Genomic DNA, 25,750 nt, shown 5'->3' on the forward strand with positions numbered 1-25,750 from the left:
CCCTCCGGGTACTCCGGCTTCCTCCCACCTCCAAAGACATGCACCTGGGGATAGGTTGATTGGCAACACTAAATTGGCCCTAGTGTGTGAATGTGAGTGTGAAAGTTGTCTGTCTATCTGTGTTGGCCCTGTGATGAGGTGGCGACTTGTCCAGGGTGTACCCCGCCTTCCGCCCGATTGTAGCTGAGATTGGCTCCAGCGCCCCCCGCGACCCCGAAGGGAATAAGCGGTAGAAAATGGATGGATGGATATTAATACCGTATTTTTCGGAGTATAAGTCGCTCCGGAGTATAAGGCACACCGGCCGAAAATGCATAATAAAGAAGGAAAAAAACATATATAAGTCGCATTTTTGGGGGAAATTTATTTGATAAAACCCAACACCAAGAATAGACATTTGAAAGGCAATTTAAAATAAATAAAGTGAAGTATATTTATTTAGCGCTTTTCTCTAGTGACTGAAAGCGCTTTTACATAGTGAAACCCAATATCTAAGTTACATTTAAACCACTGTGGGTGGCACTGGGAGCAGGTTGGTAAAGTGTCTTGCCCAAGGACACAGCGGAAGTGACTAGGATGGCGGAAGCGGGGATCGAACCTGGAACCCTCAAGTTGCTGACACGGCCACTCTACCAACCGAGCTATACCGCTATATTTATATTTATATATAAAGAATAGTGAACAACAGGCTGAATAAGTGTACGTTATATGAGGCATAAATAACCAACTGAGAACGTGCCTGGTATGTTAACGTAACATATTATGGTAGGAGTCATTCAAATAACTATAACATATAGAACATGCTATACGTTTACCAAACAATCTGTCACTCCTAATCGCTAAATCCCATGAAATCTTATACGTCTAGTCTCTTACGTGAATGAGCTAAATAATTTTATTTGATATTTTACGGTAAAGTGTTAATAATTTCACACATAAGTCGCTCCTGAGTATAAGTCGCACCCCAAACTATGAAAAAAACTGTGACTTATAGTCCGAAAAATATGGTATATATTATATACTGTGTATATAATATGTAAATATTACATATATGTTATATTTTGTATTGCTATTATGGTAAATTTTTAGTCTACCGGTATTTTATACCTGCATTATCCTTTCCATCCTTACACTTTCCATCCTTTGTAACTGAGCTACTGTGTGGAACAATTTCCCTTGTGGATCAATAAAGTTTGTCTAAGTCTAAGTCTAAGACTAGGTATGGTATTACTGTAAATGCCAAAACGACACCACCGTTTATTACAGTAAAAAAAAGTATGTTTTTTTCATTTATAGAAAAATACTGTAAAAACCACAGTAAATTTCAAAATTTTAACATAAAATGTATTTCTACTTTTACATTGCACAAGTTGATGATTAACTTGTTTGAAATGATTATATAATAATTATATATACATTACTTTTGTATTTATTTATTTATGTTAAAAAAATTATGTGAATGTTTGATAATATATTTTTGCATAATTAGACAGTATTTAAGTTGACATAATTTGCGATTACATGGAGTAAAAAAATTGTTTCCTCCCAAAATAGAAAGAAAGAATACATTTAGTAAGAAAAGTTACAGTACTTTATTGATGCATTTTATTTTTCAGGCTTTCGAGGGCCAAATAAAATGAAGTGGCGGGCCACATCTGGCCCCCGGGCCTTGAGTTTGATACCTGTGACTTAACCCATAGGTGTCTTTTTCTATATACTTTGTATGGAATTTGCATTTTTCTTTTTAATGTATAAGAAGACAAAATAAATGTATACTAAATTGGCCCTAGTGTGTGAATGTGAGTGTGAATGTTGTCTATCTGTGTTGGCCCTGTGATGAGGTGGCGACTTGTCCAGGGTGTACCCCGCCTTCCGCCCGATTGTAGCTGAGATAGGCTCCAGCACCCCGCGACCCCGAACGGACAAGCGGTAGAAAATGGATGGATGGATGGATACTCAAAGACAGGGGTATTACTGTATTAGTTTGAGTATCAACACTTTAGCTTTTGCTGGACTTTGTGCCCATTTGCAGTTTTTTGGGGGGGTTTGGCCCCAATTTGCCCCTCGGATCGCACTTGTACATTGTACTCTTGCTGCATGAGCGCTTCCACAACAGTTGTATTTATCCACCCAGAATAAAAATGGTTCATCACAGGTATTAAGGTGTTTGTGGACATGTAAATATAAAGTATGTGGAAAAAATACACACACAACGCCCTCAAAATATACAAATTGATGAAGAATGGGTTTTACTGTGTGGCTGGCTGCAGCTAAAAACAAATGTGGCCCCTTGGTGCATCATCAACTCATCCCACTGAGGGGACCTCCCATGCACTTCAGTCGTGATGAGTGATGTAGCGTCCCCTGGTGGTGATGTGTAAGCTCTGTAAGTGAAGTGTTGGCAGCAGAGAGGCAGCAGCTGGCCTGCTTACTAGTTTGAATCAAAAACACACCCAGTGTTTTCGAAATTGCCCTTTGCGCATTGGAGCTTGAGTAATAAAACAGTCAAATGTGCTTACAATGCTTTATCAGTTCACATGGAAATATTTAAGTTAAAATTCAAGCTTTACAAGGTCATTTCTAAACAACACGCACAGACAGCGGAACTTAATCATGACTCCGAACTCCAAAAGGAAGCCTGTCACGTCTTCAAGAAAGCATTGGTTTGGCACAGCACATTTTGGGCTTCATCGGAACTTTTATGGCGAGTGTGATGGCAAGGGAGAGAGGTCCGTGTACGTACAGATGGTCTTGGCAGCATGCGTGATATTTATAAAAACACCCAAAACGTCCAAAAATAGTGGTGATATCTCACATTCATCCTTTGCCTGTGTGAAGATGCCAGTCCCGCCCGCTGCATCGCTGCTTGGCCCTAAGCCGGTAAATGCCGCTTAAGGACATCCTTGGCGTTGCCGGGCAACGTTTCGGGAAAGTTCACATCAAACTCCACCACCAGGTCTCCTCTCTGCTCCGGGTTTTTGGGTAAGGGCAGCCCCTGACCCGCCACAGTCTTTCTCATACCAGGCTTGACCACGTCCGTGATCTTCATGTTGCACGTGTTGCCGTCTATCGTTGACACGGTAACCGAGCATCCGCACAGCGACTGCAAAGATCAGAAACAAGTAGGTGGCAGAAAGAAACACGGGAATCAGTTGGCTGGCTGAGAAAACACAAGGTTTCTATGTAACTATATTACTAAACAATACTAACACATTTAAAATGATGGCTGTGTTTACAAGGCACATTGTCAGAATAATTGTATCTAAGTTATCACAAAACTTTGTGTTACATTGAGTTCAGCTCGGCCTGCGAGAGGACAAAAGCTGTCTTTGATCCTACCAAGCAAAAGGCTTGTAAAACTTCACTGTGTAGGATGGGAAGCGACATGAGGGTGTCGGTTTCTTTGATGTATTGTAATCCACAGGAAGATGCTGTCTTTACCCGAGATCTACAAAGTGAAGAGGAGGCAGGGCCTGACCTCCCTCCAGGCACATTTTCTTTGAACTGTTTTGTAACCAAAGGCGATGGCTGTTTACGACCGCCCTCCCTTAGAAACAGCTGTTGCCATGTAATCAGGGAAAGTCCAAATAAAAGAAGAGGCATACAATCTTTCGTCAGAGAGTGGGACGACACTGTACCCTTGTACAGTGTCTACGCGTTTCTCCTCAATTGACCTAAATTGAATTCTGTCTCTGTTTAATTCCTTGCTTCTTGTCTTGTTTAAATGGGAACATTATCACCAGACCTATGTAAGCGTCAATATATACCTTGATGTTGCAGAAAAAAGACCATATATTTTTCTAACCGATTTCCGAACTGTAAATGGGTGAATTTTGGCGAATTAACGTCACATCGGGAAGCAATCCGCCATTTTCTCAAACACATTACAAACACAGAGTCAAATCAGCTCTGTTATTTTCCGTTTTTTCGACTGTTTTCCGTACCTTGGAGACATCATGCCTCGTCGATGTGTTGTCGGAGGGTGTAACAACACGAACAGGGACGGATTCAAGTTGCACCAGTGGCCCAAAGATGCGAAAGTGGCAAGAAATTGGACGTTTGTTCCGCACACTTTACCGACGAAAGCTATGCTACGACAGAGATGGCAAGAATGTGTGGATATCCTGCGACACTCAAAGCAGATGCATTTCCAACGATAAAGTCAAAGAAATCTGCCGCCAGACCCCCATTGAATCTGCCGGAGTGTGTGAGCAATTCAGGGACAAAGGGCCTCGCTAGCACGGCAAGCAATGGCGGCAGTTTGTTCCCGCAGACGAGCGAGCTAAACCCCCTGGATGTCTTGGCTCACACCGTCCCTTATGCCACCGAAGATGATCAAGAGAAGAATATCGACCCTAGCTTCCCTGGCCTGCTGACATCAACTCCAAAACTGGACAGATCAGCTTTCAGGAAAAGAGAGCGGATGAGGGTATGTCTACAGAACATATTAATTGATGAAAATTGGGCTGTCTGCACTCTCAAAGTGCATGTTGTTGCCAAATGTATTTCATATGCTGTAAACCTAGTTCATAGTTGTTAGTTTCCTTTAATGCCAAACAAACACATACCAATCGTTGGTTAGAAGGCGATCGCCGAATTCGTCCTCGCTTTCTCCCGTGTCGCTGGCTGACGTGTCGTTTTCGTCGGTTTCGCTTGCATACGGTTCAAACCGATATGGCTCAATAGCTTCAGTTTCTTCTTCAATTTCGTTTTCGCTACCTGCCTCCACACTACAACCATCCGTTTTAATACATGCGTAATCTGTTGAATCGCTTAAGCCGCTGAAATCCGAGTCTGAATCCGAGCTAATGTCGCTATAGCTTGCGCCATGTTTGTTTGAGTTGGCATCACTATGTGACGTCACAGGAAAATGGACGGGTGTATATAACGATGGTTAAAATCAGGCACTTTGAAGCTTTTTTTAGGGATATTGCGTGATGGGTAAAATTTTGAAAAAAACTGGGAACTGATTTTTAACGGTTTTAACCCTTCTGAAATTGTGATAATGTTCCCTTTTAATAGGTGTCATCAGTGTTTGAACGTGACACACATCATTTTACAGACTAATTTATTTGTGATTTCAATATTAAAACATATGATAGGGAATATGGATATTGTATCCCCAAACTTAAAGGCTGTCCTTCAACCCCTAAGTGCAGCCTCTTTCACACATTAAGGATCTAACAGAATACCCTGTTTAATTCGACTTTCACACAGAACCCAGCAAAAACGGAACATTGGCGCAACTGTGAGCGCCTCTACACAGCCACGTATAGAAATACTATACTCAAAATATCGTCAGCCAACAGCAATCGCTTCCTCTGCTAACATATTACAGACGACATAATCCAGATGCTAAATGGGAAGTGAGCATTCTAAGGAAGTTGGCATTCCCCAGTTTCCCCCTTAGGGTAATTGATTTTGCTTCTTACTTTGATCCATAATAGACCCTTTGAACACCAAAAGGTAGCCAGTTGAGTGACTAACACTACATGTTTTAAAAGGTGCCATATGTAATAATTAAATGTCAAGCCATCACTAATGAATCATGCTCTTTTCGAATACCTTTATAACTGATAACGGTAGTTCAGGCAAGATATGCTCATTTCAAAAATAAATTTACAGCCCCGAAATATTGTTATTGTTTTCATTTCAATGCCACGCCCTCCACCGTTTGACCAATTAAAAAGTCAGTGAGTGTGTCACATCCAGTTACACACCGCCCTCTTGTCAAGCTACTGCCACTGGTTAAGTTACTAAACATGTCAGACCTTAGTAAATCTAAAAGGTGTCGTTACGATTCTCAACTTATTCAGGACAAAGCAAAACAAAACAAGGAGCAAGTGTGTGTGTGTGTGTGTGTAGTTATGTATGTGTGTGTGTGTGTGTGGAGTTACTGAGGGTAGGTAATACAGTATCCTTAAGTATGATTTTTCTATATATTTAGAGTTCGATTAGCAACAAAAATGATGTCACACTTACATTAAATACATTACACAGGCTTTAGGTTCTACAGTGTCGAAAGTCATGGTATACAATTGTTTCTGGAAAGATCATATTGGTGACTTTGCTGACAATCAGAAATAGTCACGCCCTCAGCCAGCGGCGTGAGTGAGACTTGCTTGCACACTAAAGCAGACAGGAAATACTGGCTTACGATAAAAACAAATACTTGGCACTGTCTGGTTCCTAGGATGGATTCACTCGGTGCATTTAGACAGAACGCACTGCACAAAATCTGGTATATTAGCAAACACACTAAGCAGACAGGGCCGTCTTATCAGCTTCCTGCTCTTTATATGATCAGGAAATGTGCAAATTTAGAGATTTTTACTGTAAAGAAAAAAAATCTGATTGTAATCATACAGAAAAACATTTTTAATGAACAAATATTAATATTTATTTGATAAATTATTCGCTTTTTTACTTTTCCATCAAAACAGGAAAGCCTCTGCCTCACCTGCCTACCCTCACTGCAAGTCAATGTTTTTGACTAAACCTCCATCCATTTTCTACCGCTTGTCTCTTCGGGGTCGCGGGGGTGCTGGAGCCTATCTCAGCTGCATTCGGGCGGAAGGCGGGGTACACCCTGGACAAGTCGCCACCTCATCACAGGGCCATTGACTAAACCTAACACCTCAATATCCTCAAATTTTGCTGTTGAAACATTACAGATCACATAATCCATATAATAACGAATACCGGTAGGAAGTTAGCATTCCCCTGTGTCCTACCTATGTCAAAGTATTTTAGTTTTGACTTGATCCACAATAGAAATATAAATGCATTGTTTTATTCATTGCAATATAATTTCATGAATATATTTGACTTCCGGGGGTGCAGTGTATTTATCATTGGTGCTCTTGAAAGGTTAGCTGACAATACCAGGATGTGCAGAACTTCTCACTACAGCAAACATTCAGTGTGATCAAAGGCCTACTGAAACCCACTACTACCGACCACGCAGTCTGATAGTTTATATATCAATGATGAAATCTTAACATTGCAACACATGCCAATACGGCCGGGTTAGCTTACTAAAGTGCAATTTTAAATTTTGCCCGACATATCCTGCTGAAAATGTCTCGGTATGATGACGTCAGCGCGTGACGTCACGGATTGTGGAGGACATTTTGGGACAGCATGGTGGCCAGTTATTAAGTCGTCTGTTTTCATCGCAAAATTCCACAGTATTCTGGACATATGTGTTGGTGAATCTTTTGCAATTTGTTCAATGAACAATGGAGACAGCAAAGAAGAAAGCTGTAGGTGGGAAGCGGTGTATTGCGGCCGACTGCAGCAACAACACAAACACAGCCGGTGTTTCATTGTTTACATTCCCGGAAGATGACAGTCAAGCTTTACCATTGGCCTGTGGAGAACTGGGACAACAGAGACTCTTACCAGGAGGACTTTGAGTTGGATGCGCAGACACGGTACCGTGAGTACGCATGCACCTGCGGCTTCCAAACATTTGATCGCTTGCCCGTACGTGCGTGCCGCTATGTGCATGTCACATACGTAACTTTGGGGACTTTGGGGAAATATATGTGCTGTATGAACTTTGGGGAGGTGAACGGTACTTTGGGCTGTGGGATTGAGTGTGTTGTGCAGGTGTTTGAATTGTATTGGCGGGTTATATGGACGGGAGGAGTGAGGTGTTTGTTATGCGGGATTAATTTGTGGCATATTAAATATAAGCCTGGTTGTGTTGTGGCTAATAGAGTATATATATGTCTTGTGTTTATTTACTGTTTTAGTCATTCCCAGCTGAATATGAGGTCCCACCCGCCTCTCACAGCATCTTCCCTATCTGAATCGCTCCCACTGCCCTCTAGTCCTTCACTCTCACTTTCCTCATCCACGAATCTTTCATCCTCGCTCAAATTAATGGGTAAATCGTCCCTTTCTCGGTCCGAATCGCTCTCGCTGCTGGTGGTCATGATTGTAAACAATGTGGGGATGTGAGGAGCTCCACAACCTGTGACGTCACGTGCACATCGACTGCTAATTCCGGTACAGGCAAGGCTTTTTTATCAGCGACCAAAAGTTGTGAACTTTATCGTCGATGTTCTCTACTAAATCCTTTCAGCAAAAATATGGCAATATCGCAAAATGATCAAGTATGACACATAGTATATGACCTGCTATCCCCGTTTAAATAGGAAAATCGCATTTCAGTAGGCCTTTAAAGGCTGATTAAACATTTGTTCCGACGGCTCTGAATGAATCACATCACGCGGAGATTCATCTGAGCGAGGCGAGGCGAGTAGGAGGAACCGTAAAAATACATCTGGCAGCGTGAGCGCATGGGCGGCCGCCACCTCTCTGGTGCTTCATGGAGATGTCAGGTATTATTTGTCAATGCTGATGAAGCAGGTTACATAAGTGCACAGCCGACGAGTAGATCGGTACAATTTTCATTCAGTGTGACGAGACGCTCTTTTTTTTTCTTTTTTTTGTCTCACCTGTCTGAGGCTTACATGGACAGGATACACGATGTTGGAGCCTTCCCGCCTGAAGTGAGGGTGAGGCTTGTCCTTGATGACGAAAACGATGTCGGCCGGGATGGCGTTGGACGACTCGTCTCCCTCCCGCGGGAATGTGATCTTTGTTCCCTCCTTCCAGCCGCGCTTGATCTCAATAGTGAGGATCTTGTCCTCCGTGCGCATGGTCCTGCCATCTGGGTTCAACCTTTTGCGAGAGATCTTCATCCTCTTGGTGCAGCCGTGGAACACCTCCTCCAGGGAGACCCTTAGTTCGTGGATGATGGCGGGGTCCTGCTTGCGCCGGGACTGCTGCTGCTGCTGCTGCTGTTGCTGTCCTCCGAGGCCGGTTTGTCCGTCCCGAGGGAAACCGTTCAGGTTGAAGCTGGTGAAGGAGCCAAACGGATCGTTTCCGTCCACCTCCATGTCATCGTCATCACGCCCGTTGGCCTTGCGCCCGAAGAACATATCAAAGGGGTTTGAGCCCCCAAAGAATGTGGCGAAGGTGGCGTGAGGATCCCCGTGGAAGGTGTATGTGAAGGTGTTGCCTTGCCCGTCAGCGGGAGGACCGCTTCCTCCCTTGAGACCTGAAGTACAACAAAGAATGCTTTACCACTAGCACATACTTGCCAACCTTGAGACCTCCGATTTCGGGAGGTGGGGTTGGGGGGAGCGTCTTTGGGGGCGTGGTTTAGAGGGGAGGAGTATATTTACAGCTAGAATTCACCAAGTCAAGTATTTCATATATATATATATATATATATATATATATATATATATATATATATATATATATATATATATATATATATATATATATATACACATATATATTTATATATATATATATATAAGAAATACTTGACTTTCAGTGAATTCTAGCTATATATATATATATATATATATATATATATATATATATATATATATATATATATATATATAAGAGAAATACTTGAATTTCAGTGTTCATTTATTTACACATATACACACACATAACACTCATCTACTCGTTGTTGAGTTAAGGGTTGAATTGTCCATCCTTGTTCTATTCTCTGTCACTATTTTTCTAACCATGCTAAACACCCTCTCTGATGATGCATTCTGCTTCGTCTCCTTGTTGTGCACTGCACTCTCTAAAAGCCGTAGATGTTATTGTCACATATGCATGTACAGTAGATGGCAGTATTGTCCTGTTTAAGAGTGTCACAACATTGCTGTTTACGGCAGACGAACTGCTTTACGGTAGACGAAAACGTGACTGCTGTTGTTGTGTGTTGTTACCGCGCTGGGAGGACGTTAATAAAACTGCCTAACAATAAACCCACATAAGAAACCAAGAACTCGCCCTCGATCATTCTACAGTTATAACGTGATTGGGCAGGCACACTGTTTATATTGTGGGAAAGCGGACGTGAAAACAGGCTGTCGACACATCACTCAGGTCCGCCTGAATTTCGGGAGATTTTCGGGAGAAATTTTGTCCCAGGAGGTTTTCGGGAGAGGCGCTGAATTTCGGGAGTCTCCCGGAAAATCCGGAAGGGTTGGCAAGTATGCACTAGCAGCAATAATCCACTTTTATCAAATTCTAGTTGATAAGTCAGGTATGAACACAAAAATTGGGTGTGACTATGAACCAAACCAACCAACTTCAATTTACAAATTCACCAGTCAGCGTCATAATTAATAGTTAAAGTTAAAGTACCACTGATAGTCACACACACACTAGGTGTGGTGAAATTACTCTCTGCATTTGACCGATCTCCTTGTTCCACCCCCTGGGAGGTGAGGGGAGCAGTGAGCAGCAGCGGTGGCTGCGCTTGGGAAACATTTTGGTGATCTAACCCCCAATTCCAACCCTTGATGCTGAGGGAGGAAATGGGTCCCATTTTTATAGTCTTTGGTATGACTTGACCTACCGATCTCAGGGCGGACACTCTAACCACAAGGCCACTGAGCAGGTACAATTTTCATTCAGTGTGACGAGACACTCTTTTTTTTTTTTTTTTTTAGTCTCACCTGTCTCAGGCTTAATGGTGTAATGGTGACGTAACCACGAGTAGTACACGAGTCCCTTGCACATTCTCACCAAATGTATATTTGTATCTTCTTTTTAGGATCAAGCAATCACATCTTTTGAAATGATGACTCATACCTAGCAACGGGGTCAAACCACACTTCCTCACTAAGATAGGAGTTTCTGTCCATTCCTTACTCATAGTTCTCTGAGAATGTTCTGGAATCACTCCTAAACCAAGACTCCTTGCTAAGAATTTTTAGGTTAAGTTAGGGCAGGGGTCGGCAACCCAAAACATTGAAAGAGCCAAATATGACCAAAAATACAAAAAACAAGTCTGCCTGGAGCCGCAAAAAAATGAAAAGCTGCATATAAGTGTTATAATGAAGGCACCACATGATGTAAGTGTCTAGCTATAATAGCCTACTATCAAAATGACTGTGTCGCAGGCTCAAGCAAATATTTGTTGACAGAAATGTTGAAATTTAATATTCTACACATTTTTACATTAAAAAACATTAGTAAATTAGTAACATTAGTAAATAGCACGTTAGCATTGATTAGCTTGCAGTCACGCACTGACCAAATATGCCTGATTAGCACTCCAACAAGTCAATAACATCAACAAAGCTCACCTTTGTGTATTCACACACAGTATACAATGTTTGGTGGACAAAATGAGACAAAGGAGTGGAAGATTTTGCATGTAAACAAACTGTTGCGTCACAGTCCACACTATGGTGAGTTCAAGAACCGCCAAAATTAGTAGGACAAAACGATGTTCACTAAATACTAAACATATTAAAGGGGAACATTATCACCAGACCTATGTAAGCGTCAATATATACCTTGATGTTGCAGAAAAAAGACCATATATTTTTTTAACCGATTTCCGAACTCTAAATGGGTGAATTTTGGCAAATTAAACGCCTTTCTATTATTCGCTCTCGGAGCGATGACGTCACATTGTGACGTCACATCGGGAAGCAATCCGCCATTTTCTCAAACACATTACAAACACTGAGTCAAATCAGCTCTGTTATTTTCCGTTTTTTCGACTGTTTTCCATACCTTGGAGACATCATGCCTCGTCGGTGTGTTGTCGGAGAGTGTAACAACACGAACAGGGACGGATTCAAGTTGCACCAGTGGCCCAAAGATGCGAAAGTGGCAAGAAATTGGACGTTTGTTCCGCATACTTTACCGACGAAAGCTATGCTACGACAGAGATGGCAAGAATGTGTGGATATCCTGTGACACTCAAAGCAGATGCATTTCCAACGATAAAGTCAAAGAAATCTGCCGCCAGACCCCCATTGAATCTGCCGGAGTGTGTGAGCAATTCAGGGACAAAGGGCTTCGCTAGCACGGCAAGCAATGGCGGCAGTTTGTTCCCGCAGACGAGCGAGCTAAACTCCCTGGATGTCTTGGCTCACACCGTCCCTTATGCCACCGAAGATGATCAAGAGAAGAATATCGACCCTAGCTTCCCTGGCCTGCTGACATCAACTCCAAAACTGGACAGATCAGCTTTCAGGAAAAGAGAGCGGATGAGGGTATGTCTACAGAATATATTAATTGATGAAAATTGGGCTGTCTGCACTCTCAAAGTGCATGTTGTTGCCAAATGTATTTCATATGCTGTAAACCTAGTTCTAGTTTCCTTTAATGCCAAACAAACACATACCAATCGTTGGTTAGAAGGTGATCGCCGAATTCGTCCTGGCTTTCTCCCGTGTCGCTGGCTGTCGTGTCGTTTTCGTCGGTTTCGCTTGCATACGGTTCAAACCGATATGGCTCAATAGCTTCAGTTTCTTCTTCAATTTCGTTTTCGCTACCTGCCTCCACACTACAACCATCCGTTTCAATACATGCGTAATCTGTTGAATCGCTTAAGTCGCTGAAATCCGAGTCTGAATCCGAGCTAATGTCGCTATAGCTTGCTGTTCTACGCGCCATGTTTGTTTGTGTTGGCATCACTATGTGACGTCACAGGAAAATGGACGGGTGTATATAACGATGGTTAAAATCGGGCACTTTGAAGCTTTTTTAGGGATATTGCGTGATGGGTAAAATTTTGAAAAAAACTTCGAAAAATAAAATAAGCCACTGGGAACTGATTTTTAATGGTTTTAACCCTTCTGAAATTGTGATAATGTTCCCCTTTAAACAGTGGGCTTTCTAACAATTGGGAAGGTTTGTGTCATGTTTGTCCTCAAACAAAAAACAAACTAAAACAAAAAAATTATTTCCCCCCCATCTTTTTCCATTTTCAAACCTTTTTTAAAAATGCTCCAGGGAGCCACTAGGGCGGCACCAAAGAGCCGCATGCGGCTCGAGAGCCGAGGGTTGCTGACCCCCGAGTTAGGGGCTCTCGGAGAGGATTCTCAGATTCTTTAGGAAAACGGGCCAATGTGTCTTGATGGAACACCAGTCAAACCTTTGAGACGCCTCCCTATGTCTAGCATTAAAAAGACTACAGTTGGTACAAAATGTGGCTGCTAGACTTTTAACAAGAACAAGAAAGTTTGATCATATTACGCCTATACTGGCTCACCTGCACTGGCTTCCTGTGCACTTAAGATGCGACTTTAAGGTTTTACTACTTAGGTATAAAATACTTAACGGTCTAGCTTCATCTTATCTTGCTGATTGTATTGTACCATATGTCCCAGCAAGAAATCTGCGTTCTTAGAACTCCGGCTTATTAGTGATTCTCAGAGCCCAAAAAAGGTCTACGGGCGATAGAGTGTTTTCTATTCGGGCTCCAGTACTATGGAATGCCCTCCCGTTTTTTCTGCTCTGCGTGGAGAGGTTATCAGGTGACCACAGATGACGCGCTACCTGTTCAAGGTCAGGACCCGGGGTGGATCGCTCATTTGTGCATCAGTTGGGGACGTCTCTGCGCTGCTGATCTGTCTCCACTCAAGATGATCCCCTGCTGGCGCCACTATGGACTGGACTCTCACACTATTAACTAGATCCACTCGACGTCCATTGCACCGGTCGCCCAGGGGTGGGGGTTCCCACTTCTGCGGTCCCCTCCAAGGTTTCTCATTGTATCCCATTGGGTTGAGGTTTTTCTTGCCCTGATGTGGGATCTGAGCCGAGGATGTCGTTATGGCTATTTAAATAAACTTTGATTGATTGATTGATTGATTGATTGAGAGAATCTACCAACTGACTAGACATTGAAGGCCTAAGATACTTCATTGTTAGGGTGAATACTGGAGCAAACACTTCTGAACAGTCTAATTTCTGGAGCTTGGGAGATTGCTATTAGTAAATTCTGTACTCAACACTAGACTATATTTCAACTGTCAATCATCATTATCCTTACATGGCACTACTCTCACGTCTTCTGCCAACCAAATAAAGCTTAATTATGACTATAATGATAATTACATAAGCACACTTTTACATTAGACCAGGGATATTCAACTGAATTGTTTTGGGAACCACATTTTCAGAACGCCAAGAACACGGTGGCCAGATTTCTGACTTAACTTCACTAAGTCTTTGTATTTTCCAGATAAATAGCATCCTATGCAGTAGATATTTGATTTTAGTCTAATTTTTTTGTCAGAGTTACAGGATCACTCTGTTTTTTTAAAGGACGTTTTGCAAAAATTTTAGCCTATCACTGGTTTTTTAACTAAACTCTTGGACCACCAGTTGAATAGCACAAATAATGAAAAAAAGATGATCTAAGATGGAACCTTGATGAACACTAGTATAACTAAAGATGTTGAACAAATGACAACTGATTGCATCTGAAGTAACCAAGCTAAAACAAGACCTTAGTTCAGTGGTTCTTAACCTTGTTGGAAGTACTGAACCCCACCAGTTTCATATGCGCATTCACCGAACCATCATTTGGTGAAAAATAAAATGTTTTTTTCTCAAATTCAAGACAAAGTTATATATTTTTTCACTGGTGCACAAAATGAACCGTGCATGAACATCATCGTGTTCAAAGAACAAAACCGGTAGTGCGCAAGAGTGTTTCTGTATAGTATTTTACAAGCCGTGGTCATGTCGCGACATAAATGATTGTATTTTGAGAGGTATTTATTGAAGTCGGACTGGATGGGGGAACGCACGGCCCCCCACTGCTCCCAAGTTTTGAAATGAAACTCAGGGCCAATATTGTGTCATTCCCAGGCCGGGTTTGACCCCCCGGGCTGCCAGTTGAATCAATCAACCAATCAATCAATGTTTATTTATATAGCCTTATAAAGTGTCTCAAAGGGCTGCACAAGCCACAATGACATCCGCGGTACAGAGCCCACATAAGGGCAAGGAAAAACTCACAACCCCAATGGGACGTCGATGTGAATGACTATGAGAAGTTGAATTGCACTGCATTAGACGCTATACGCACAAACGCAGCCACGCAATAATGCCTGGCATTATAATAATACCGTATTTTCCACACTATAAGGAGCACCTAAAAACCTCCAATTTTCTCAAAAGCTGACAGTGCGCCTTATAATCCGGTGCGCCTTATATATGGACCAATATTGAGCCACAACAGGTCTCGCAACCCCAGCCTCTACTGGAGCGTCTATTCTATGCGCCTTATAATGCGGTGCGCCTTATACAAACCCTGTTTCCATATGAGTTGGGAAATTGTGTTAGATGTAAATATAAACGGAATACAATGATTTGCAAATCCTTTTCAACCCATATTCAATTGAATGCACTACAAAGACAAGATATTTGATGTTCAAACTCATAAACTTTATATTTTTTTTGCAAATAATAATTAACTTAGAATTTCATGGCTGCAACACGTGCCAAAGTAGTTGGGAAAGGGCATGTTCACCACTGTGTTACATGGCCTTTCCTTTTAACAACACTCAGCAAATGTTTGGGAACTGAGGAGACACATTTTTTAAGCTTCTCAGGTGGAATTCTTTCCCATTCTTGCTTGATGTACAGCTTAAGTTGTTCAACAGTCCGGGGGTCTCCGTTGTGGTATTTTAGGCTTCATAATGCGCCACACATTTTCAATGGGAGACAGGTCTGGACTACAGGCAAGCCAGTCTAGTACCCGCACTCTTTTACTATGAAGCCATGTTGATGTAACACGTGGCTTGGCATTGACTTGCTGAAATAAGCAGGGGCGTCCACGGTAACGTTGCTTGGATGGCAACATATGTTGCTCCAAAACCTGTATGTACCTTTCAGCATTAATGGCGCCTTCACAGAAGTGTAAGTTACCCATGTCTTGGGCACTAATACACCCCCATACCATCACAGATGCTGGCTTTTCAACTTTATGCCTATAACAATCCGGATGGTTCTTTTCCTCTTTGGTCCGGAGGACACGACGTCCACAGTTTCCAAAAACAATTTGAAATGTGGACTCGTCAGACCACAGGACACTTTTCCACTTTGTATCAGTCCATCTTAGATGAGCTCAGGCCCAGCGAAGCCGACGGCGTTTCTGGGTGTTGTTGATAAACGGTTTTCGCCTTGCATAGGAGAGTTTTAACTTGCACTTACAGATGTAGCGACCAACTGTAGTTACTGACAGTGGGTTTCCGAAGTGTTCCTGAGCCCATGTGGTGATATCCTTTACACACTGATGTCGCTTGTTGATGCAGTACAGCCTGAGGGATCGAAGGTCACGGGCTTAACTGCTTACGTGCAGTGATTTCTCCAGATTCTCTGAACCCTTGATGATATTACAGACCGTAGATGGTGAAATCTCTAAATTCCTTGCAATAGCTGGTTGAGAAAAGTTTTTCTTAAACTGTTCAACAATTTGCTCACGCATTTGTTGACAAAGTGGTGACCCTCGCCCCATCCTTGTTTGGGAATGACTGAGCATTTCATGGAATCTACTTTTATACCCAATCATGGCACCCACCTGTTCCCAATTAGCCTGTTCACCTGTGGGATGTTCCAAATAAGTGTTTGATGAGCATTCCTCAACTTTATCAGTATTTATTGCCACCTTTCCCAACTTCTTTGTCACGTGTTGCTGGCATCAAATTCTAAAGTTAATGATTATTTACAAAAAAAATAAAAAAAGTTTATCAGTTTGAACATCAAATATGTTGTCTTTGAAGCATATTCAATGGAATATGGGTTGAAAATGATTTGCAAATCATTGTATTTCGTTTATATTTACATCTAACACAATTTCCCAACTCATATGGAAACGGGGTTTGTATATGAACACAGTTTTAAAATAGGCCATTTATTGAAGGTGCGCCTTATAATCCGGTGCGCCTTATAGTGCGGAAAATACGGTAATAATAAAGACATTTCTGCATCCTCAGAGAACACACACGATGCACATTGAAATACCAAAGGGAGTATAGAGGCCTTCCACAATACGTTTTGAGGGAAGGCTGCTGCTGCGACAGATGATGATGAAACAGGCCAAATACATGGACAGAAGGTGTTTTGAATCATGAACCTGACAGAACGACATAACATTACCTTCTTCCCCATGTTGATCATAAATGTCCCTTTTCTTAGGGTCGCTGAGGACCTCATAAGCTTCGGCGATCTCCTTAAATTTATCTTCGGCGGCTGCCGACTTGTTCTTGTCGGGATGCCATTTCAACGCCTGCTTTCTATACGCTTTCTTGATGTCCTCCTCCGTGGCTCCTTTACTGATGCCCAGTATTTTATAATAATCTTTACCCATCCTTTTGAGGGAGGTTTTAGCTCCGACGTTTTATCGGTGAAAAGGGAGAGATGGAGAAAAACACAGCTGGCTTCTTCAGTCCGGACTAACGTCCACCAAGTCGGGTGAGAACGAGCATTTGGGAGGCGACTGGTGAGCTCCGTGGAGCCTGTGTGTTAAATATTATATTTTATCCGCGCTTGCTTGAAGAGGGGGGACCTTTAAATAGCCACGCATCTCCCTCCCTTGCAGGCTGCAGCAGCCTTCAGCTTCGTCAAGCTCAATGTTTGACATAATTCTACTTCCGGTTTGCCTTTGAAGCGGAAACGCGACTCGGCTCGGTGATGTTTACCTAAATATTTATTGTTAATCTCGCTTTAAAAACGTCGCTGTCATTAAATGTCGCCTACTGGAAGGTTACACAATTCATACTTTCAACTATATATAAATATTAATGTCGCTTATCGCAATATGTTTACTTACGTAGGTAAAGTATACTGACATTTCGAATCTGCTTATTTGTCAAATTATAAACTCTCGATAAAGTACAGTAACATTTTAATAAAAAATCTTTGCAGCGTTTGTACAGTGTGTTTATTTTGAAATATGCTTTCGTTTTTTTATTTAACTTGACTAGTAAAAAATTATTATTATTGTGTGTGTCGTGTCAGGCACTAATAAAGTGCTATACTGAACTGGGTTCCAGTTTGCACATCAACTTGGTGAAAAATAAACAAACATCAATTTTTATATTTTTTTTAACTACCGTTTTTAAAAACGGTTTTTACCCGTGGGTCATTGATTAATCCATACTCTGTTTTTCACTGTATCTCTGCTGCTTAAGTTTCTGGTATTTATGTATTTTTAACGTGGCATTTATCGTTTCTATTGTATTTGTATTTGTATTTTATTTTAGTGCCGCCTGTATTTTCGTCATGCTCTCATGTTTGATGACAATAAAGAATATTCTATTCTATTATTTAATTTTATTTTTCATTTATTCATTTACCGTATTTTTCGGACTATAAGTCGCAGTTTTTTTCATAGTTTGGGGGGGTGCGACTTATACTCGGGAGCGACTTATGTGTGAAATTATTAACACATTACCGTAAAATATCAAATACTATTATTTAGCTCATTCACGTAAGAGACTAGACATATAAGATTTCATGGGATTTAGCGATTAGGAGTGACAGATTGTTTGGTAAACGTATAGCATGTTCTATATGTTATAGTTATTTGAATGACTCTTACCATAATATGTTACGTTAACATACCAGACACGTTCTCAGTTGGTTATTTATGCGTCATATAATGTACACTTATTCAGCCTGTTGTTCACTATTCTTTATTTATTTTATTTTCAAATGTCTATTTTTGGTGTTGGGTTTTATCAAATAAATTTCCCCCAAAAATGCGACTTATACTCCAGTGCGACTTATATATGTTTTTTTTCCTTCTTTATTATGCATTTTCGGCAGGTGCGACTTATACTCCGGAGCGACTTATACTCCAAAAAATACGGTATTTATTTATTCATTTATTTCAGGCAATGACATAAAAAAAATTACAAGGTAGACCAGTGGTTCTCAAATGGGGGTACGCGTACCCCTGGGGGTACTTGAAGGTATGCCAAGGGGTACGTGAGATTTTTTTTAAATATTCTAAAAATAGCAACAATTCAAAAATCCTTTATAAATATATTTATTGAATAATACTTCAACAAAATATGAATATAAGTTCATATTATTATTATTATTATTCAGTGTTGACAGATAGATTTTTTGTGGACATGTTCCATAAATATTGATGTTAAAGATTTCTTTTTTTGTGAAGAAATGTTTCGAATTAAGTTCATGAATCCAGAGGGATCTCTATTACAATCCCCAAAGAGGGCACTTTAAGTTGATGATTACTTCTATGTGTAGAAATATTTATTTATAATTGAATCACTTGTTTATTTTTCAACGACTTTTTAGTTATCTTTATGTATTTTGTTCCAAATAGTTCAAGAAAGACCACTACAAATGAGCAATATTTTGCACTGTTATAAAATTTAATAAATCAGAAACTGATGACATAGTGCTGTATTTTACTTCTGTATCTCTTTTTTTCAACCAAAAATGCTTTGCTTTGATGAGGGGGTACTTGAATTAAAAAATAATTCACAGGGGGTACATCACTGAAGAAAGGTTGAGAACCACTGAGGTAGACAACACGTAATGATATAAATTAATATAATGCAAAAGGTAATGTACAGTATGTAAGCATTAAGCATGATGGTCCAGTTTTGCCTATTATATCACTACTGGCAGATTAAGCCACACTGTACTAGTGCACAATTTATGTATCGTATTAGAGAGCACCAGGGGCGTCACTAGCTTTTAAGGACAGGGGGGCGCTTTGCCCCCAGGAGATGCACAGGATGCGAGCGAATGTTACGCACGAGCACAAAACTTCACAAACGGCTAACAAAGACTTAGAAATTATTCATTGTTATTATTATTATTATTTTTTAAATGCACGGGACGAAATGAAATGCTCCCCGGGACGACGGCTTTTAACCATATATTTTCTTTTTCTTTTTATGTATTTATTCATTTTACATTTTATATTAAATGTTTTGGTTTTTCTTCCCTCTGAAAATCCTATTAAATGTTTAACAAGCCACTCTATAACAATAAAACAGCTATTAATGTAACAATACAATAAAACAAATATATTTAATGATGTTTTTTTCATTATTTTAACAATAGGCTTATGTATATTACTTTATTTAGATTCTACAAGAAACACAAAACTTAAAAAATAAATGATTTACAATTGCACACACAAGGTTTTGTGCAGCTCCACTCATTGTAAAGGAAGATAATGTGCTTCGTACACCTGCAGGACCGCAAGCAAGGTCGCAGAGAAAATGCGGGCTGGAATTTGAGTGATGTGGGCATTTTCTATATGAACAAGTGGAATGGATTGGATACCGACGCACGAAAGGGGCTCTCTACCTTACGCTACGAAGTGAGGGGAAACTGAGTGAATAATAACAGGTTATATGATTATTTATTTAAACTCATATTTGGGCCACTTTATAATGAATATGTCGGCATTTATTTGTAAAAAAAAACAAAAAAAACCACCAAATTATTTAGGGGGGGCTTAAGAATATTTTAGGGGGGCTTGAGCCCCCCTAAAATAGGCCTAACAACGCCAATGGAGAGCACTATAAATATATGTATATGTTTCATTCCCATTCACAATATGAAAACTGAAGTTTGCATCAGACGAGAAACGATGGTGCAATTACAGCACCACCTGCTGTATCCAGAAGGCAATACAGTTTCCTCCCTTCGACACGCTTTGCTGCTGCTGTTGAGGATGCTGCTGTTTCGGCGGTGGTGGTCCACTAGCAGTGAGTCAGCACCGGAGCAGGTCTGCAGTGCAGTAATCAGCCCAAATGGATCAGTTCCGTGGTTTATTCGTCAAATTGGACCGGAACAAAGATGGGTTCATCTCGCTTTCAGAGCTCCACACAGAAATGAGCAAGCATGGCATCGTGGCGGCAGATGCCAAGGTGCAGGTAGGATGATGGATGGTGGCATTGTTCTCCAGGCCTCGATCAAGATTTATCTTTCTCTCGCTCTCTCTCGCTCTCTTTCTCCTAGAATGTAATTGATTCCTATGACAATGACAAAAATGGTGTGCTGGACTATGATGAGTTTCTCAGCTACATGACAGACAGAGAGAAGAACTGGAAAATTTACTTTAATCACCTGGACAAGAACAAGTGTGGTAAGTGAAAATGAGAATGCGTTTGACATGCCGCCGTTAAACAAAATGCTATTTTCACTGTGTAAAATATACTCATGGGCCACAAATATACCTGCACTTCCAATGAGAACCAGTCAAGAGCTGCGTCAAAAATTCCACCAGACTGCAACCGCAACAATAAACATTATCAACTGGTGATTAATGTATTTTTTACAAGCTGAATGTTTGACACAGTTCAGGCGTCACATCTCATTTGATCGTGCATGTGTACCTGAGTTTGTTGTCATATTCATTGTCTGGTGCGTTGTATACAATAATTTTTGTGCGTCTCTTTTCTGATTAGGAGTGATTGACCAGGAGGACATCATATGTTTGTTTAAGGAGTTAGGAGTGCTCATTTCAAAGGCCAATGCCAAAAAAGTAATACAAATGTAAGATTTCTTTGCACCTCATAACGGCGTATTTTGTTAGTTTTGCATTCACTGAATGTGTAAAAGGCCACTAAACATTATATGAATAATAGAATGAATCATTATTATTCAACCTCACGTCATTTTTTTTGACTGCAGATGCAATGCATGGACAACTTGTGCCACTTTGCACAAAATACTGATAACTTTCCACTAGTTTAGACAAACTTTATTGATCCACAAGGGAAATTGTTCCAAACGTTAACTTTAAAGTGCTATGTTGACCACTTTTAGCTGACAAATGTCATCTATTGGGTGATAAAACAACAATTGCACGTAACATTTGTCTTTCTTAAAAAACAGGATGGACACAGACAATTCGATGACGGTGGATTGGGACGAATTCTTGCAGCATGTCATCTTCAAGCCTGTGGACACCATCGGGGAGTTGGTGTCTTCGTGGAAACACAGTCTGGTAAAGTTAAAGTTTAAAGTACCACTGATAGTCACACACACACTAGGTGTGGTGAAATTACCCTCTGCATGTGACCCATCCCCTTGTTCCACCCCCTAGGAGGTGAGGGGAGCAGTGAGCAGCAGCGATCTAATTGGCCCCCTCCTAAATATCACCATTTTAACATGCTTTTAAACAATTTTAGATATGAAATATTGTGTGAAAACCAATACAATATAATGTAGTACAAACAACCACAGTAGTTTTAATGAAGTAATAATAATTACAGTACCTTGGAGGGTGGACTTCTACAAAATCTACATAATCTACACAATCTCCTTCCAGCTGTTTCCTTGTCAAACACACTATCAGCAGCTTCTCCATATTTTCATGGATAAATGTCCACTGTTTAGCCATTATTTTAGTTTTTTTGACTGGCGTTAGACTCATTCTGCTTCAGTATGGTGCAGACGAGAAGTGATACGCCGAAATTGTCTTGCCAATTTAGCTCCATGCTGGGTCATGTGTTTGATCATTTCTTTTTTTAATTCAATAAATATCATCCACTTCTTCTCAGCACTGTCCTTCACACCGCCTTTCTTCTATGCCTGAAAAACAAAGCTATGTTCATCTCTAGCTAATGCTAGTGAGTAAGGCCAGATGTGTAGGGCAGCTCTTACAGGGTTTATTGTGGCATTCGCCATGGCAACTAATGGTGGGGATACTTATAACTCAAATTTTTACTTGCAATTTAAAGCATAACAGTTAGCCGAGAGACAACTATTGTCTCCAAACACTTTTAAGTTGAGGTATTACTATAAAAAGCGTAAAAATAAGTGAATGAATTAACAAAAACCTTCGGGTGGCTGTGACCACGTCAGCAGAATCTGACTGCATGTTTAGTCATCACTTTAAGATATGAATGACATTGTTGCTTTCTTTACATGATCTTTTGCCAAAAAGTTCCAATATTTATAAGCCTTTTCACGCGAGAAAATAATATCACACCTGTCAGGAACGAGACCGTCGAGCAATGTTGTTGCAGTTAACGCTCAATGGTCAGCATCCACCTAATGAGCTTGTTGGCGTGCAGGTCTTCGACGTTGGCGAGAGCCGAGCTTTGGCCATCGAGTTTCCCGAGGAGAATTCCGGCGTTGGTGCGTGGAGAAAGTTTGTTCTTGGCGCGGGATTGGCTGATGCTGTATCCCGAACCGCCACAGCTCCCATCGACCGCCTCAAGACCCAACTGCAGGTGACCTCATAGAGTTCTTTGATCTGGGACATAAAATTTGACCAAACATTTTGTTGAATTTTGTAGTTTTATGGATCCAAAGCCTTCTCTCGAGGCTTCCAGGAGATTCGGTCTGGTGGCCTTCGTTCCATGTGGCAAGGCAACGCCGTCAATGTGCTGAAGGGGACGCCGCAGTCCACACTTCAGTGTCTCATATACGCCCAGGTGCCACATCACCCCCCCACAAGTCCTATTCTAACATCACTTTATGAAAACAAAGAGAGCATAGTCTACCAAGTCAAATTCCTTGTGTGTTAAACATACATGGTCAATTAAGCTGATTCTGAATCTGATTCTGATATTTTCGGATTCTAATGAGCTTTTTTCCTGGGACCAGATGAAGGTGTCCATGCAGGACAGAAGTCAGAAGAATCTGAGTGTCCAGCAGCGTTTTGGCTTGGGTTGTGTGTCTGGTGCTGTCGCTCACGCGGTCTTCTACCCTTTGGAGGTATCACAGTCCATGTTTACGTCAGGTTCAAACTGGTAGTTTTAAGACATTTTCTACAAAAAGATCAAAGACTACGGGACACTGATGCACTTTGTTATGGCGTCATATTTGCTTTGTATCCAAGGACCGCTATGATATCCTGATATCTTGCTTACATTATTTTGAAAGTTTTGCAGCATTCACTCTCAATATCTGACAATATTGCAATTTTTTGTGTGTATAAATATTTGACCAACAGGTGTTGAAAGTGAGACTCAACCTGCAGCGAGTGGGCACCTATCATGGTGTGATGGCGTGCGCCCGCTCCATCTACAAGGACGAGTCCTTGACCTCGTTTTACAGGGGATTCAAACCCAGCATCCTCTGCATGATCCCTTACGCAGGCGTGGAGTGTGCCGTCCATCAGGTGAGACCAACATCCAACATAGAAAGATCATTATTTATATTTGTTTATGTCACCGTCAGTCTATCATGAACTGGGCCCGGAGCGATCCAGCCTACAGCAGCGACTCCAGGCTGTTCTTTTTCAGTTTTGTGGCCTTTGCTAGTGGGCAAATGTCCAGTTACCCTCTGGCAGTCATAAGAACGCAGCAGCAAGCAAAAGGTACAAGCGTCCATTAGACTTCGGACATTTTTAGACAATTTCACCACCAGCCGTCTTGTTTTTTTTCAGCATTTTCCTCACAGTCACATGCCAATTCGAGCATACTGCAAGGCCTTCTCGGGATTTATCAAAGCCACGGACTGAGGGGATACTACAATGGAATGGGAGCCAGCTTCGTCAGGGCTGTTCCTTGCGCCTTAATTAATTTCACATTGACAAAAACTTTTGAAAATGTTTTTTCCTTGGCAGAAACCTGAGATTTGGCGGTTTATGTTTCTCGAGGAGGAAATGAATGGGTGCTCACTCAGATCAGCCGCATTGGATGATCTTGATTTAAACTTTAAAACTTATGCAACTGTACCAGAGGCACTCTATAGTTGTTTTTTTTTAATGTAAATGTTGTTGCAGAGTGATTGTGTAATTGTTTAGGTATAGTCTTAGTTTAGGTATTCAGGAGTCAGGTGTCATTAGGTGTTTAAGTGTATAGAATACATGTATTTAGTGTAAATAGCTACAGATATTTCAATGAACTAAAGACAACAGCTCTCCACTGTGTGGGGTCATTTTTTTCATCTCATCCCTCATGAATCATGATAATAGATTAATAAAAATTACGGCAAGTGTGGGAGTCAAGTCAGAATATAAGGGATCAAAAGTTACTTTTTGGTTGGCCAACGGTTTACGTTGTATTGCGCACCCTGACGGCAAGTGTGGGAGTCGGTTCTGAAGTATGAAGTAAAGAGACGTAACTTCATCACCTCGCCTGGTTATTGACTCCAACCCAGAATATTACACTGCCCATACCTGTGCTCCTTCAAAGGCTGTGCTGCTGGCTGCAAAGCATTGCACTTTCAAATACAACAATGAGTAGAGAGGAGTGTTATGTGTGTGTATGTGTAAATAAATGAACAGTGAAATTCAAGTATTTATTTTAATTTTATTTATATGTATATATATATAATAAAATACATATTTATACATAGCTATAATTCACTGAAAGTCAAGTATTTATTGTATCTATATATATATATATATATATATATATATACCGTATTTTTCGGACTATAAGTCGCGGTTTTTTTCATAGTTTGGTCGGGGGTGCGACTTATACTCAGGAGCAACTTATGTGTGAAATTATTAACACATTACCGTAAAATACCAAATAATATTATTTAGCTCATTCACGTAAGAGACTAGACGTATAAGATTTCATGGGATTTAGCGATTAGGAGTGACAGATTGTTTGGTAAAGGTATATGTTATAGTTATTTGAATGACTCTTACCATAATATGTTACGTTAACATATCAGGCACTTTCTCAGTTGGTTATTTATGCCTCATATATCCATCCATCCATTTTCTACCGCTTATTCCCATCGGGGTTGCGGGGGGCGCTGGAGCCTATCTCAGCTACAATCGGGCGGAAGGCGGTGTACACCCTGGACAAGTCGCCACCTCATCGCAGGGCCAACACAGATAGACAGACAACATTCACACTCACATTCACGCCAATTTTAGGGCCAATTTAGTGCTGCCAATCAACCTATCCCCAGGTGCATGTCTTTGGAGGTGGGAGGAAGCCGGAGTACCCGGAGGGAACCCACGCAGTCACGGGGAGAACATGCA

At 41.0% G+C, this 25,750-nt stretch overlaps 2 protein-coding genes across 2 annotated transcripts; one reads left to right on the plus strand and one right to left on the minus strand.

Moving 5' to 3' along the window:
* Positions 1–1,559: 1,559 nt before the first annotated feature.
* Positions 1,560–17,197, minus strand: dnajb4 (DnaJ heat shock protein family (Hsp40) member B4). Its single transcript, XM_061978942.2, has 3 exons — positions 16,960–17,197; positions 8,469–9,073; positions 1,560–3,103 (listed from the first exon to the last, which is right to left on the minus strand). Exons 1-3 carry the CDS (start codon positions 17,168–17,170, stop codon positions 2,873–2,875), a joined length of 1,047 nt encoding a protein of 348 aa, XP_061834926.1. The 5' UTR covers positions 17,171–17,197; the 3' UTR covers positions 1,560–2,872.
* A 3,297-nt stretch (positions 17,198–20,494) lies between these two features.
* Positions 20,495–24,917, plus strand: slc25a24l (solute carrier family 25 member 24, like). The gene is made up of 10 exons (XM_061979864.1): positions 20,495–20,726; positions 20,812–20,938; positions 21,261–21,348; positions 21,691–21,802; positions 22,875–23,033; positions 23,100–23,237; positions 23,410–23,520; positions 23,759–23,926; positions 23,986–24,124; positions 24,194–24,917. The coding sequence occupies exons 1-10, from the start codon at positions 20,604–20,606 to the stop codon at positions 24,379–24,381; spliced, it is 1,353 nt and encodes a 450-aa protein (XP_061835848.1). The 5' UTR covers positions 20,495–20,603; the 3' UTR covers positions 24,382–24,917.
* The last annotated feature ends 833 nt before the right edge of the window (positions 24,918–25,750 follow it).

This window comes from Nerophis lumbriciformis, linkage group LG19, assembly GCF_033978685.3.
Source record: "Nerophis lumbriciformis linkage group LG19, RoL_Nlum_v2.1, whole genome shotgun sequence".
In the NCBI taxonomy this organism is placed as follows: Eukaryota; Metazoa; Chordata; class Actinopteri; order Syngnathiformes; family Syngnathidae; genus Nerophis; species Nerophis lumbriciformis.